At 42.5% G+C, this 16780-nt stretch overlaps 1 protein-coding gene across 1 annotated transcript in view; it reads left to right on the top strand.

The window, feature by feature from the left end:
* The first annotated feature begins 5594 nt into the window (after positions 1-5594).
* Positions 5595-16780, top strand: part of LOC142214640 (NACHT, LRR and PYD domains-containing protein 12-like) — a 53687-nt gene continuing 42501 nt past the window's right edge. Inside the window, exons 1-6 of the mRNA XM_075283578.1 lie at positions 5595-5836; positions 6030-6049; positions 7751-7935; positions 8922-9093; positions 9820-9885; positions 13734-15435. Of these exons, the coding sequence (XP_075139679.1) occupies positions 5595-5836; positions 6030-6049; positions 7751-7935; positions 8922-9093; positions 9820-9885; positions 13734-15435 (2387 nt within the window). The remainder of the gene's footprint in view (positions 5837-6029; positions 6050-7750; positions 7936-8921; positions 9094-9819; positions 9886-13733; positions 15436-16780) is intronic.

Genomic DNA, 16780 nt, shown 5'->3' with positions numbered 1-16780 from the left:
ACCCCATTTATAAGGCAAGAAATCCCACTTATTAAACCTGACAGGGCACACCTGTGCAGTGAAAACCATTTCCGGTGACTACCTCTTGAAGCTCATCAAGAGAATGCCAAGAGTGTGCAGAGCAGGAATCAAAGCAAAAGGTGGCTACTTTGAAGAACCTAGAATATAAGACAGATTTTCAGCTGTTTCACACTTTTTTGTTAAGTATATAATCCCACATGTGGTAATTCATAGTTTTGATGACTTCAGTGTGAATTTACAATTGTCATAGTCATGAAAATACAGAAAACTCTTCGAATGAGAAGGTGTGTCCAAACTTTTGGTCTGTACTGTATATATTGTAAGCCGATGGCTGGGCAGGTAATGGAGGGGGTGTACATCTCATCCAGACTACTAAGATGGGTGAGATGAGAAAACTCCATAAAGAATCTTTATCAGCAGATAACTACTCTCTGCTGAGGGTTATTTCAAAGTTCCGGTTACTGGGCTGGATTTTTAAGAATGGCAGGTAGGTTGGCAGTGGGACCTGTCATTCCACCTCCCTCCAGTCCACACTTTGAGGATGTTCCAGCATCAAATCAGCTGCAGGGAGTCTGCTCATCAAGGGAGCTTAAGATGTCTGCTCCAGCAACAGACTTTTGGGCAGAGCTTGGCTGGAGAGCCAAAGAGATAGGTCGTATTTTTGGAGCTGTGTCCTGAATGATTCAACTGGCTTTTAATTTCTATTATTCTAGGTGAGGTAACCTACTCTATGTTTAGTTAGAGCCTAGCCGGGCACTTATTTATTTTTGTATTGTTTCCTTTTGTTGCTGCACTATATTTTTGAGTGAAAATAAAACTCTACCTTTGTTTTGGACTAAAGAAACTGGACTTGTGTGTCTATGCCACCCCATCTAGCAACCCCAGAACCTGACTATATATATATATATATATATATATATATATATATATATATATATATATGTTATATAACACATAAGTAGAACCTTGTTACCCCCCTTGGCAACCGCATGACAAGTCCACCCGAATGCTAGCCACTGCGTTCAGGTAGGCATATGTTAGATGTTCTTCTGGGTGACATGGCGATAGTCCTCTTCATCACTGAAAGGGGACAAGGTCCTGCCATATGTCGCCAGAGCTCAGTGTAAATATACAACAAGTTCTAAACCTTCCCCCCACCATTTTTCCCTAGCAGCATGAACAGGGCCCTTTCCACTCTATCCTGGATACCACCAAGAAATATATCCAGGCCAATGTAATTTAGATGGACACCATCATTTCGCAGCAAAGTCCAATTATCTCCCTCTAGTTGGAGCTGTCTGAAAACCATTCGTCTGTGCATCCTCATGTGACGCACCACCTGAATATTTGGCAATCTTTTAGATCTCTTAAGTGAGGCTGGGTTACGCGCACCGCACTAATGAGCTCTCGGCACAATCTTGAACCAGACTGCGACCATGGCTGGAAAAAAGCTAGAGAACCTGTCAAAATCTGACTGAATCAATGAGATCAACTCAGGCAGACACCATGTCATTGCTTCCAGCATGAATCACCAGTACCGCAGGGGCCTGGGTGTCTCTGCTGGCACGCACGACCTCCGGCAACACTTGTATCCATTTCATTCCACACACACTGAGCCAATGTACGTCAACGTTACTGAAGCTCAACTGGAGGCCACCTGGCCGAACGGCTGCCTGTCTGGCAGCCCACAAAACTTATGAATAGCAGATGATCCAAACTATGGGGCGAGAACCTGTACCAACAACCAGAAATAAAAAACAGCTTAACATACACTTTTATATTTTTTAGTTAGATAGTAATTAAGCCAGGCCTAACATAATGCCTGTAACAGTTAGATCGCTATCCGCCAATGTGCTTGACCTCCTCCTCTGTCAGCCCTGGTGCATCTGCCTTTGTCACGGTCCTGATGTGGAAGGAATCAGTGCCAAATTCTGAGGGTGCAACCTCGACGACTGTAAGGCATCTTTTAAACAAGGCCTCAAACTGAAATTTTGTTAAAAAAAAGCAACCATCGCTGTGTGAAGCTGGACCGTCTGAGCGATTCCAGCAGGATGATTACATCTTCTGCTAACAATCCTGACAACTTCTGGGCATAGCGCTAAAGGCTGCCTGAATTCCTCATCGTACCTCCACCACGCAAGCCAACACATAACTTAAGAGCTGAGAAAATGGTGTCTATATATCCAAACAGTTCAGCTGCCCTTTCAGGTTTAGCCTGGCAAAGTACACAGGACAACCTAGCGAAAACCTGCAACCAATTGGCAGAAGTCCTAGCTACTTTTGGATTATTATCCTCGACTCTACCATATGTTCACTCTTTATCCACCGTGAGCTTGACTTGTGATATTAATGACCATATGTCCAAAAATTCACCTCTCCAAATTTTCTCTTTAACCTCCGTTGGCTTGTGAGTGCCTAACAGTGCCAAACCACAAAATACGTATCTCTGAATAAACAACCATCAGGCTGTGATGTAACTACAACCAGTGTAATCACTGAAGGGGGCCGTCCTTCCAACTTTTCCAACATTGCTTTAAGAATATCCAAAACGTCACTGCCATTGGTGGACTGTGTAGACCAAGCTTGAGGACATGTCAACTAACTAGTCAGTATGAGAATATGAGGGGTGGTTGTGCCGGCTTGTCCAAGGGTGGAGGCAGCGGAGTAGGTCCAGGCATCTCAGCCGCAGGCACATATCAGATGTCCTGAGAGGCCCTGGGTTTTCTTCTGACACTTCGCCTCTAACTATTCACTTGGTCGTGCGTCCGTCTGGATCTGGAAGAGTTATGAGAAGAAGAGAATGAAGAGCACGAAAGAGAGGAACGTGTTATGGAATCCAATGTTGATTCGATTACAGATAAACTATGGTAACCATTTCAAGGTGACATAGTGACACGGGATGAGGGCGGTAGCAGCTGCATTAGTTCAACCTAGCATGCAGCCCCAAAAGCCAAAAAAATTTACATGGGGTAGATCCAAGTCCAGCTCAGATGGTGGTAGCACTGACAGACACATTGCTGGTTTTGGCAGCTTGTATGGTAGTTTTTTGTAAATTGACAGATTGATGGCAAGATCTGCAAATAGATAATTAGCCATGGCGTACAGGTATACGTGAAGGAACTAGGTCTCTCTGTACTCACATAAAATGATGGAATTAGCATATTTGGCAAAGTCGATTAGCAGTGTCACAAAGTGAGTAAGATCATTCTGTTTCTTCTCTGCATGACCGTCTTTGTAGGCAGGCCACATCCATTTTCTGTACTCCTGCTGTTGCTACTCCTAAACAGCTAGCACCACCCAGTAAGCTGTGTCCTGCAGCCTGGTATATACACATTTCCAACAATTGCCTAGTGTGTACCACCACAGCCCCCAGGCCGATAAAGATGTCCTAGAGGCGAAACAGCAAAAAAATAAATGTCATTTTGAATTGTGTTCTAGGGAAAGGGGGATGATTTGACCCTAGGGGTCTTGAACCTCAGGGGGTCTGATCACTAATGAAATGCATCACAATGTTAATATATTCCAATGTATTGATAATTACCAGGAAAGAGCTGCCTGTAATACAAGTAAATGAGAGACAAGCCTGGGCACCTTTAACAGGCTCCTGGCTGTTATAGCAACTGATTGCCAGACCCTGATCTTGTTCCGGGCATCAGTGATCTATCCAAAGATGGTGGTGCCCATGCGCCTTTACAAAAATATCACCTCTGTCAGATTTGACCGAGATGCCAGAGGCTTCAATGCCCAGTAATCAGTGCAGACATTGATTGCGGGCATTAGCAGTAGATGTTTGCTGTAGAATACAGCAAAGACCCGGCAGTTATGGCGGCCACTAAGCTCCTGAGTGGCTGCCATATTTAAACCGAAAGTGACATCACTAGTCCTACAGGTCCGTGGTTATAGCAACGCTGTATAAATAGAATATGTTCACACAGCAGGCAAACAAAGCAGAATTTCTAAAGCAATACATTTAGGAAAAGTCTTCAATTCACATAAGCTACCAGTATAGATAGGATGCTTGAGATGGGACAACCCCTCTAAGGCACATGGTACAATGCCAGTCCAGAATCCCTGGGGCCAGATTTGTGCAGAACTGGAATGAGGGGCCCATCCCTGGCACTGGTTGCAGATTCTAGGCTGCCAACAATAGTTGATCTATTCTTTATGGATAATGTCCCTAAGGATGTTCAGATTATTAAGGAGACTCAGAGCTCTGTGAATACAATAGAATAGCATATTAGGGTCAGTTTGCAACAGGATAGCTTGAAATAGGTTGAGGATAGCATCTTTTAACACAGTAATGGACTCTGGTACTCCTCAAATGTGGATGTTAGAATGTGTTGATCTGCTCTACCAATCCTCTAATTAGTAAGACCTGATTTATCATCTTCCAGGGCATCCGCCATTTTATCTATTCTGTCTTCAAAATCTGAGACCTGTATGCCAAGTTCATGGATCGGTTTGGTGAAATCCATTATCACTTTGGATAACTCAGTGAAGAATAGTTGTGTGATGTTAGCAAGAATGTTGATGGAATATGGTCGTAGCATGGGTCATGTTCAGAGGCTACTAAAGATGTAGTTGGATGAGGGGAGCCACTATCTGCCTTAAAGGGGTTGGCCACTTTCAGACCAATATTGACAAACAAATGTACAATAAAAAGATTTTCTGATATACTTTCTGTATCTATTCCTCACGGTTTTTTAGATTTCGGCTTGCTGTCATTCATTCTGTTACTTCTAGAGGATAAAACTCTGACCATGGTCATGTGATTTATGGTCCATGGTCATGTGATGAGCACACAGGTGCCGCTCGTTACAGTCATAGCACAATATTCAGATAGCTGACTGGTAATCAGCTGTGCACCTGTGTACTCATCACATGACCATGGACCGTAAATCACATGACCATGGTCAGAATTTTATCCTCTAGAAGTAACAGAATGAATGACAACAAGCCAAAATCTAGAAAACCGTGAGGAATTGATACAGAAAGTATATCGGAAAGTTGTATATCTTTTTATTGTACATTTGTTTGTCAATATTGGTCTGATGGTGCTCAACCCCTTTAATAGCAGGTCTTGGGGTCTGAAAACATTTCAAGAGAGTCTGCCATGAGGAGGGAAGGTCTCTATGCCCCTTATACCACAACTAAAACCACGACAAAAACCCAGTTTACAGAACAGTTTACAATAAGGAGGCTACATTAAGTCATTCTGTTGATGACATGACCTTATCCAGGTACATCAAAGAAAGCAAACAAGGATGGAAAGTGGGAAGGAAAAATCTTCTGCTCTTTGAGGTGTTAAAGATAATTCTATATTTGTTATCTTCCCAGGCTGAAGAATGGCTGATAGAACTTCCAGCTTTGGTAAGGATTCCTCCACTTCTCCCTCCTTTCTTCTTATTCCTCTATAGGTGGAAGGTCTTATAACATCTGGACAATTCACACATGCCAATATCCTGATAAGGAATAGACTGAATGGGAAATGGCCCCCTACAGATAACGTATTACTATGAAATGGCTAACATTATAAAGGATTAGACTATTATACTAGGAGGCCCTCTCCCGACATGTTCAGGCCGGTCAATCCGGGGAACACATGGAGTTTCATGTTGTGTGAATGTGGCTTCACTAGTGGTTATAGTGTTTCACAGTTTAATGATTCTGATAAGAACAGACAGTGTGTGAACTGTGATGTGAAGGAGGATCCAGTGGAGGTGGAAGCCATGTTGCTCTTTCTGGTAGTATTGGCGGTTGTAGCCATGTTTGTGATACTGGAAGGAGAAAATCTAGGTGGTGGAGATAATAGAAGGTAAGAAGACCATGGCCAGACCTATGATATAGAGATGTAACCCATGCTATGTCATAAGAAATATTCCACGCAGTATATTTCCTTCTCCATCTCCTCCCCCCCAGCAGGCACCCATTCCTTGGCTTAGCAGTGTTGCGGAGTGAAGCAGGTGGACTGTAGTAAACAAGACTATTTAGATCACATGTTTCTGTAGAAAATATCACGGCACTACCAGTAAGACGAGGATTCTGGTGCACTGGGAGAATTTCACCCCGTTCTAATATAATAGTTATATACAACTCATGCACTCAGAAGTTCAGATATCACTTGTAGGGTTGAGCGGATCTTGAGATTTCAGGACCGATTTTAAAATCTGATTTCAGATCATTTTCCAGCCGATCCCAATCGTAAAATTTGGATTTTTCGTAAAATCCAATCTTTTCCGATCCTGATCGCTAAACCCTAGTCAATGCTTCTATATGGGAAAAGTTGAGATCACGTTTGACCTCGATCTCGCTGGAAAAGATTGGATTTCTGATCACGATCATGAAATTTACTCGATTGACGATAGGAATCGGATCTTCTCCGATCCTGATCGCTCAACCCTAGTCAATGCTTCTCTATGGGAAAATAGGAAGAGGACGAGTGGATGGAAAGGACACTGCGCTACTCCAAAACTGTTGAATCAACACGCATTTTATTAAGGTTTCTTGCACACTGTGTGTAAGAAACCTTAATAAAGTGCATGTTGATTCAATGGTTTTGGAGTAGCGCAGTGTCCTTTCCATCCACTCGTCCTCTTCCTAATTTGCTTCACCCTTTGGGGGTGCCGGATGCTTCTACTGCTGCTGATTGTCTCCAGATCACAATCTCCCAGACTGATAACAATTTCAGACCACTATAAAAAGGTGGTGGGTTGCTCGGTACAATAGTTTATTGTGTTTCTCTATGGGAAAAGTCCCTTTTAGGGTTGAGCCGATCTTGAAATAACCTCTGACCTCGATTCCGCTGGAAAAGATCGTTATCGGAATTCCGATTGCGATCATGAAATTTACTCGATCGCTGATCTTTTCCGATCTCTCAACCTTAATCACTGGTTTATTTTCATGCAACCCATAAATCGTACAGTAAATGTTTTCAGTCCTTATGAGGCCTTTATCAGACCATCGCATTGTCTTAAGAAAAGAGGAATAGGAAATAAGTATTAGCAGGTAGTACAGCTGGTTGCAGGAAAATACACCACTGAAATCTGAACTACTGATGAAGAACTAGGGATTTTAAGTATATCTTGAAGAACTACACAATATGGAATCTGTCCTCCTTTGGAATTACTTAATATACAAATCACAAATTATTATTTATGTTACGAAAGTGACATAAATGACGTTAGAATCCAATACAATGGTAAACACCTCATGATGGAGACATAATTTATGGCGGTCTTGATGAATTCCCCCCAACGTCTATTCATATCTGTAGGGTGTCGATGTAAAGCAGGACAGGACAGTCCTCCACTGCATGAGATGATCTTTGTTACTTCTCTGCATCTTCAAGGCATAATGATCCTGAATAAAGTGAATCTATCCCCAGAATATTCTGTACTGTTTAAAGGGAACATATTATTGAGACAAGTCAGAAACTATTGTGTCACATAAGTGATATCACCTGACACTGAACTCATAGATGTAAGTCCGCTCTATTCATGGGGGATGTTCCCGTTCTCCAGTGACCGCCGTCTGTCGGCTATATACATGTATACAGGCAGTCAGATAATGTCTGCTGTAAATACATCCCAATAGTGCTGGTAAATTACTGGGGTTGTGGATTCTCATCCGTGGAACCTTCTAGAATGATCCAGAATAAGAATATTCTACATACAATGCTGCCAGTCTTCTCCATGTCCTAGAAGATTTCATTCTTGCCTTCATTTCCTAGATGATAATGAGGATGATGATGAGGAGACCCGGCAGTTTCACCAGCGGCTTTATCAGTATAAAGATCATGTCCTGAGGATGACGTATGAATATTTCCAGGATGATCTTCTCTACATTGTGGAGAACATGAGGAGGCCCCAATCACTTCTGAGTGAGCTGAAATCCAGAAATGTCCCAGATCTTGAGGTGAGAATAAATGACCAGCTAGTGCTGTATACAAGTGTCCTATGCAGGGGCATAACTAGCTAAGACTTGGACCCATAGCAAACTTTTGACTTACCCCCCCCCCCCCCCCACGTAACATAGTGCCCCCTTTCCTTGTTTCTACATGGTATATAATGCCCCATTTTCACACAAAGTGACCTCCAGACAGTATAATATCCCATAGCAGTCAATTCACACAGTATGATGTCCCTCAGCACACAAAATAATGTCCCATAGTGGACCCTCCACACAGTATTATGCCCCATAGTGGACCACCCCCTAATGATCATGTTCAGAGGCCCAGGTGAGGTGACAAATATAAAAAAACAGTGTTACTCACCTCTCCTGGGCTCTAGCACGACTCCACTTCAATGTCGTCACAGACATGGGTTATGCCAGCGTGATTATGCATCAAAACATCGGCCTGACCTACGTGTCATTTTGTGATGTCTATAAAGAGGCTCAAAGAGAGCAAGGACTCCCGAGTATAATAATAGTAGTTTAAGTTCAGATGTATTTGGTTCAACATAAGTGTCAGGTGAACCTCACTGGAAAAATCTTGTGAGTCCACCCAACAAACACTCTTGCCGTGGGCCCACAGCTTTTCTCACCAAACACCACCCTTGCTTGAGGTCACCTCAGCTTCCCCTTCTACCCTCCAGGGGGCCTCAAGTCTCCATCATGTCGGCCTATTAAAAAAAAAAAAAAGGCCCCACCAGACCCCCTAAGTTTTCAGCCCAGAAGCAGCTGTTATGGCCCCCATAGCAGCTGCCCCACTCTCCACATACATTAGGGGTCATGATTATTACTTGTGGATCCAAACAGTATTCTCTCCCCCCTAATCCATATATTTTTCTTTGGATCAACACATTATACGGAAGACTGACATGAAGTATCTGTGAGTATTGATCCTTTCTATTACTTATCTTTTATACTGACTCTTATCTGTGACCTTTCTTGTGTTCTAGGGATATCTGAGTCTAGAACATGATAGAAAAATATTGGCCCACACTTTACTACGGGATATTTTCCAGAGAGGAAGAGAAGCTGTGATAGCATTGTGGGTCAGTCTATACGTCTTACGGAAGAATCATGGTTCTCCCACCCTGCTCGCTGTACTGGCAGAACTCCGTCATAGAGGTAACATTGTGTATATGAGGATGCCGGTGCATGGCTTTTAGGGTTGAGCGATTGGGATCGGAAGAAAAAAATAAAAGATCAGATCCTGATTGAGTAAATTTCAGGATCGAGATCCAATCCCGCCTAAAAAAGATCGGGAATGGAATTCCGATCCAGATCACCCAACTTACCTGCACAGAATCGCTGCCACTGCCGGTTGTTTTTTTCTTCTCTCTACTTCACATGCCTGCAGAGTGCCGTGCGCACCCCCGCCTCCAAGACTAGTGTTACAGATGCTGGAAGAAGGCGGGGCCTAGGAAAGTGTGGGCTGGTACTGGGAGAGGACCTATGTGACATTTGTGTACTGCTCTGTACCTGCCCACACTCTCCTAAGTCAGTCCAGTTAACAAAAAAATTAGACATCAAAGGACTAAGGCTAGATGTGCACAACAGTGATGCAAAAAAAAAAATGCCCATCGGGTACAAGACGGTCATGAAATATGGGTGCTTTTCTCTGGCTATCTTGCACTTGCGGGGCATCTGTTGTAATGGATCCTCCATATATTTCTGTGTATGCCGGGATTCACCAAACTGGCCAAAACTAGGACATGGCCTATATTTTAGGTCATAAAAAATAGCATAGGAGCATTAGACCTTGTCCTGGTCACTGATAATCTCATATCTGTACATCCAGCACTGGTGAAGTGTATACCCTAGAAATCCTACAAATCTGTCAATTCTTATTAGGTGTCAGTTTGGTGGAGGAAATAATACTGGATGAAGAAGGACACCGACTAACCCCAGAACTGACAGGTAAGTGTATATTATATATACGTGTTATAGTGTCCATTAAGCTAAACCAATACAACCACTACCCAATGAAGCAGCCAACCCAACTACCACAGTGCCTTATCTACTTACAACTGTTCTACAATGGATGAGATCAGACATGGGCTCCTGTCACATACATACTGAAACAAAGCAGGAAAAACAGGTACAAAATAAGTGATAAAAAATAACAGAAAACCCTAATTTACATGATACAGTCCTACTGATTCCTTTACAGTAGGCAAAAATAGGGGAACGCCCTCAGACTTGTCAGCTCCCCATATGTGTAACACTGATAATTTGGCTAAACCCAGGTTTTATCCTCTCAGTCCTTGGCTCACGTTTCAGCGATGTCCTTCTATATCATTATCATGGGCATTAGATTAATAGGTTCCATGAATATTAATCTGTACCTGGTCTCTTAATTTACATTCCTGTATGGGATAGATTCAGCTGGTGATAGATACAGGATACTTTGTAGCATGAACAAGCCTGACCCAGGTGTCAGAAGTCACAGTCTCCTTTCTCCGGATGACTCTGACTCACATTCTCTATCTTGTAGTTAAAAGTGCTGGTCCTAAATCCCATTTAATACACATAAACTGGCATCAACAAGTGAATTCCCCTGTCAGATGTATACATTAACCCCTTAAGGGCACAGCCCAAAAGTATCTTCATGACCAGGTCTCATTTATCAAAACGGATGTGTCACTTTATATGGTAATAACTTTGAGACGTTCTAACTTACACAAGTGATTTTGAGATTTTTTTTTCGTGACACATTATACTTCATGTTAGTGGTAAGGGCTCATTCACATCTGCGCCCGGTCTCCGTTCTGCAGGTTTCCGTTTCCTGCACAAAACAGAGGCAGGAGACGGAAACCTGCAGGACTCTTTCAAACCCATTCATTTGAATGGGTTTGAAAGCTGTCCGGCTGTGAGTGGCGGTGAGCATTTTATGCTCTCCGCTGCGAAACCATTTTTTTTTTAAACCGGACACAGCGTCGGACATGTAGTACTCTGTGTGTCCGATTTTAAAAAATCCGGTTTCGAGGCGGAGAGCATAAAACGCTCACCACCGGACCCGATCTGACAGGTTTCCCTCTTCTGCATGCACCGCTCATGGCCGGACCCAATCTGACAGGTTTCCACAGAACAGAGACCCGAACACTAGTGTGAACCTAGCGTAAACATTGATCAATGTTTTTGTATTCATTTATAAAAAAAAAATAGGAAATTTGATGGAAATTTGGGAAAAATATCACCATTTCCAAAATTTACAAGGAAAAAGTTTGTTTTTGTACCGTGTTAGCCAGTGGGCATGAAATATAGAAAACAAAAAACTTGAGAGTCTTCAGTAGTTGATACCTTTTTTAATGGCTAACTAATAATGATGATAGATTACAAGCTTTCGAAAGATCTCAGATCCCTTCCTCAGGTATATTTAAAAACAATTTCTGAAGGATGCATATTTATGTAAAAAGAGGCACATAGGAATAGAATGTTGGTTGGGAGGGTGGATGGTCATTGGTACATACAAGTAAACAATTCATCAGTTCACAAGGTCCCTATCAGTTCAAATAGTGGTCTTTATGGCTGCTTTTAATCAGTGACTCCTGTAAAAGGCCATAAAACCTTGTGACAGATTCAACCCCTCCTAGAGTGTGTTGAACAGGGTTATCAGCTTGTACTCATAAATCCTTCTCTCTTTCTTATATTTGAAGTTTCTCCTTAAAACCCAAATTTTCATGTCATTGGTGATATTATGATTTGATTGCAAAAATGTTTTGGCACGGGAAGAATGGACCTTCCTTGGTGCACCTTCAGCTTATCTCACTTGGAGCTGTGGGAGTTGCTGGGAATCCAGAAATCCTCAAACCCACTACCATATGACAGGCTGCTGTTCACATTAGCTGTGATTTAAGGCAGCGGGCGAAGCCCGGTCTGACAGCGACCACAGAGCCTGATGCAGCTGTAGCACAGGCCATAGCAATAGATATTAGTGTTTTTAGTTTATGCACTAAAACACAGAGAAAAAGCTGGAGAGGACTTAGCTTACCTTATTGTTGGGCAGAGAATGAGCTGTAACACAGCTGACTCAATTAGAAACACCTTGCAAAGCAGGTAAGACAAAAGAATGCAATATCTAAAACACCTAAATCTTTCACTACCAGAAAGAAAGAAAAGAAGAAGAAGGTTTACCGACACCTTCTTCCAAACCATACAGGAGGCCACAGGGTCTCCACCACCTGTCCAGTCACACAGGACAGAAAAAAACACGCAGAGGGAAGGGCTCTGTACCCTCTTATAGGGGGCTAGGCTGCATTTATTAAGCTAATTAAAAATTCCACCTGTCCTATTAGCACACAGGGGCAGAAAATACCCTGTATGTTGTGCTGCTGTTGTGGATGTAAGGGAATCATTATTTCTGATGTTCACTGTGCAGAATTGGAATAAAGCATGAACCAAGCAATTACACAGGCAGATTAGTGCTGGAATTCAATAGAGAGAGGATAGGTTCATAGACAGTGGAGAACTAGGCCAAAAGTCATGGGAAGGAACCAGATGTGCCATTAATATCGGGTCGCCCCTCCACGAGCCCTGATAACTGCAGCAAGATGAGGAGACATGGACTCCACGAATTGTTGGAAGAGTTCTGAAGGGATATTGATCCACGCAGTCTTCACTACAGCCCACAATTGGATCTGTGTAGTTGGTGCTGGGTCCATGCAGCGAACACTGGTATCCACAGCATCCCATAAATGCTCTATGGGGTTGAGGTCGGGTGAGCGGGCAGGCCAATTGAGGGTCGGGAGGTCAATAGTGTGTTCATTACGCCAGTCCAGTGATACAAACGGACGATGACATGTTGCATTGTCCTGTTGGTACACAACATCCCCATCAGGGAACTCCAACTCCAGAAAGGGGTGCAGATGGTCTGCCATAAGTTGCACGTATCGTAGGGTGTCCAGTTTTGTGGGGCAGAAGATGGAAACCGGCAGGATTGGCTAAAGCGGGCGCAGATGTGAATCCACCCTCAGTGTGATGTCACACTTATGCAAGTTCAAACCTGCCTGTTCCTGACGTGGACAGGGGTAGAAGTGACCCCAAGAACATTTTTTTGAGTCATACTGCAGGTGGATGCTGATGGCAATATGTATGACATTGGTACTAAGAAAGGACGATTGGCTCAAAAGTATTCTAGAAACCAGTTTTCCATATGTGAGATTTTCATCTCCATCAAAACAAAAAAATGAAGTGGACTAACTTATCATTTAATGATAAATCTAAAAAGCTAGAAAATGTGTCACTGGTGCACAATCGTACTAAAACTCTGACTACAATAATGTGAACAGGAGCCCATAAAGAAATCTGCTATGTCTGAATATATTGCAGTAAAGAGACGATTAGAGTGTTGATGGCCGCACATAGTGCATAAACAGGAGGCTACATAAGGACAGCGGTGGTTACCTTTAAAAACCCATTCAAGTAGGTTTTAAAGCTGACCGCCGGCCAGCCGTCCCCAGTCCAGTTTCCCTAGTGTTTAGGATAGAAACTCCTGGGTGGACAGCGGTAGTGTGAATGCCCCTTAAAATAACCAGTTAAAATAATAAATTGACTACATCACTTCTCCTTTATTGGTTATTATGTATAATACCCGGTATTTATGCATATTAACACATTTATCAAAGTAGCAGTAACATATACAATCTTTATACATATAGTAACAGTGTTCTAATGTGTCAATAAAAACAGACAAGGCCATAATTTACTAAATGTGATTAAAAAAATGTTTTGCTCAACTTCTGATCTTCACCTTTTATTTTCCATAGACATCCAGGATTGTCACAAGAAACATTTATATGCAAAAACTGACATTCTTATAGAGAGCATACCTCCAAGATGTAACCAGGGAGAGGAACGTTTTTCCTTCTCTACACGTTATGTGAACCTCATCATTGTCTCCAGTGATCATTTTAGGGAACGTTCTGAGAATGAGCTCATAGAGACCGGGGTAATACATGAGGAATATTTAAAGAAAACCCAAAATGAATTAAAGTGCATTTCCCCCAATAAGATGTTCCGTTGGTGTCACCAATACAGGTTTGTACCACATATGATATTGGTGAGTGGAGTGCCCGGTGTAGGGAAGACCACACTGATGCAGAAGTTTGTCCATGATTGGGTGAAGGGCGATCTCTATCAAAGATTCTCTTTTGTCTTTTTCTTCAAATTCCGAGAACTCAACATTCTTAAGGATAAGGTTAGTCTGGAGACCATGATCCTTCATCAGTACCCATATCTGGAGGAGCAGCTGGAGAACATCTTACAAGATCCAGAGAAACTTCTCTTTATATTTGATGGATTAGATGAAAGCAATCATACAATGGATTTCACATCACGTCACTTGTGCTCTCATCCTAAACAGCTCGGACATTGTGGTCAGATTGTGGTTAGTTTGGTGAGAAAGTCTCTTCTTACTGGTTGTTCTGTCCTAATGACCAGTCGTCCAACCAGACTGGCATCAATTGATTGTAGAGTTTTCCAGAGAATAGTAGAAATCATTGGTTTTTTTCCAGAAGAACGACAGACTTACTTTGAGAATTTCTTCTCCAACCCTGAACTGTCAGAGAAGGCTTTTACTTATGTGAAGCAGAATGCCACCTTGTACACGTTCTGTTACTTCCCGTCCTACTGCTGGATCATCTGTACTGTACTATCCAGGAGCTTCCAGACGACAAGTAGTGACCAGCAGGTGACATTATTACCCAGAACAGTGACACAACTCTTTGCCATATTTGTCGCCAACATTCTGTCCAATCATAGCCTGGAGAAAAGTGACGCTCAGGAGATCCTGCAGTCCATTGGATGGATGGCAGAATATGGAGTCATGAATCACAGGGTTATTTTTGAGAAAATAGATCTGGATTCTTTCCATGTGGACAATAAGTCAAAGCTGTTATCAAGTTTTCTGATGGAATCGGAGGAACCTGTGACCTATTCCTTCTTACATCTCACTGTCCAGGAATTCTTCTCTGCCTTGGTCCATTATACTGATTATTCTCCTGAGACATTACAGGAATCACTTGATAAAGCCAAATCCTATCCTGATGGACGTGGTGAGATGTTTCACCGTTTCCTGTGTGGTCTATCAGACGGAACCACCAGGTCAATACTATCTGGATACCTGGCTAAACAAGCAGCTCAGGCCTCCAGAGATGTTATCACTTGGCTCCAGAACTTCATTTCAGAAGAACAGAGACTGGAGGAAAGTGAAGACAAGAAGCGACGTCTTCTCGGGACTTTCTTCTATCTATTTGAAACCCGGAATAAGGCTCTAGTGCAGGAATCATTACAATCACTCAGAATAATTGATCTTTCTCGTGTTCACATGTCAGCTCTAGACTGCACAGTGTTAGCATTCATCATGGAAATCTGCACACATATAGAAGAACTGAATCTAACTGGATGTTCCTTAAATACTGAAGGATTAGAAAGACTTGCGCCAGCGTTACATAACCTGCATCATCTGGGGTAAATACTATTTATATTTTACCTATCTTGGGTATTAAGGTTTCGACAGGGCAGGTTTTTTAGTGAGGATAAGAACCACTATAGTTACAGGAGGTTTAATCCTGTGTGTGAGGAACATGTGGTGTCCGTGTAACCTCTGCTCCATAAGATGGCTGCTCTAGCACACAGTCTCTGGTCTCTATCATATTACCCTGATTCTTTGCTATATTATTAATGCAGAGAAACCTCCAGGAACGTCACAAGAGTCATAGTGGGATCTTTTTGTGCTTGTTTCCTTAAAGGGGTTATTCAGGCAAAAATGGACAACCCTTTTAAAGGGACTCTATCATTGGGAATTTAATTTTTTAAGTAAGAACACTTTGGAACAGCCTTTAGAAAAGCTATTCTAGTCGTACCTCCCTTTCTCTACCCTTGCAGCCATTTTTGAAATATATTGTTCTTTGCAAATTTGTAAATGAAGCTCAGGAACCACCACAGCTTCATACCTTGTTCCCGAGCACCACAGCTTCATACCACTGATATCGCCTCCCGAGCCGTTCCTTTATGCAGATTAGCTAATCCTCTTCACTGCCTAGTAGCCGCCTCTGTCTTCAGCGGGATCTAAATCCCACACATGCGCTGTTCACTTCTATATAATAATAAGGATGGCTGGCGAAACCCGAAGTGGCCATGCATACAGCCCATGCATGTCTCTGAAGACAGAGTCAGCTGCTATGCAATGAAGAGGATGTGGTAATCTGCATAAAGGAACGGCCCAGGAGGAGGCCTAAATGGTATGACGCTGTGGTGCTCCGGCACAAGGTATGATGCTGTGGTGCGCCCTGAGCTTCATTTATATATTTGCAAAAAACAATATATTTCAAAAATGGCTGTGAGGAAGAGAAAAAGAGCGGTACGACAAGAAGAGCCTTTCTAAGGGCTAGTCCAACGTGTGTCTACTTAAAAAACTAAATCCCCAAAGATAGATTCACTTCAACTTTTTTTTTTTTTTTTTTGTAAATAAAGTTTTATTGGTTTTCAATATAAGAACATACAGCAAATACAGCCGTGACATGTTGAACATACAAATCAGTCACAACATCAATCATGAAACAGTCAGCACAACATACAAAGAGTGACGAATCAAAGAATGAGGCAATTAAATCATGGAATGAAAAAGGAAGATAAGCATGGGGCCTGCCATATGTGAGCCCAAGCAGCATCCTTAGTAAAGGAGTACCATGGCTCCCATATAGAACAGAATTTTGGGTAGGTACAGAGTAGAGTTGAGCGGATCGGAATCGGGATCGGAAAACATCGGATTCCGATCGGCAATCGAGTAAATTTCACGATCGCAATTTCAATC

Source organism: Leptodactylus fuscus, chromosome 7, assembly GCF_031893055.1.
Source record: "Leptodactylus fuscus isolate aLepFus1 chromosome 7, aLepFus1.hap2, whole genome shotgun sequence".
Lineage (NCBI taxonomy): Eukaryota > Metazoa > Chordata > Amphibia > Anura > Leptodactylidae > Leptodactylus > Leptodactylus fuscus.
This window is presented reverse-complemented; position numbering and strand designations above follow the sequence as displayed.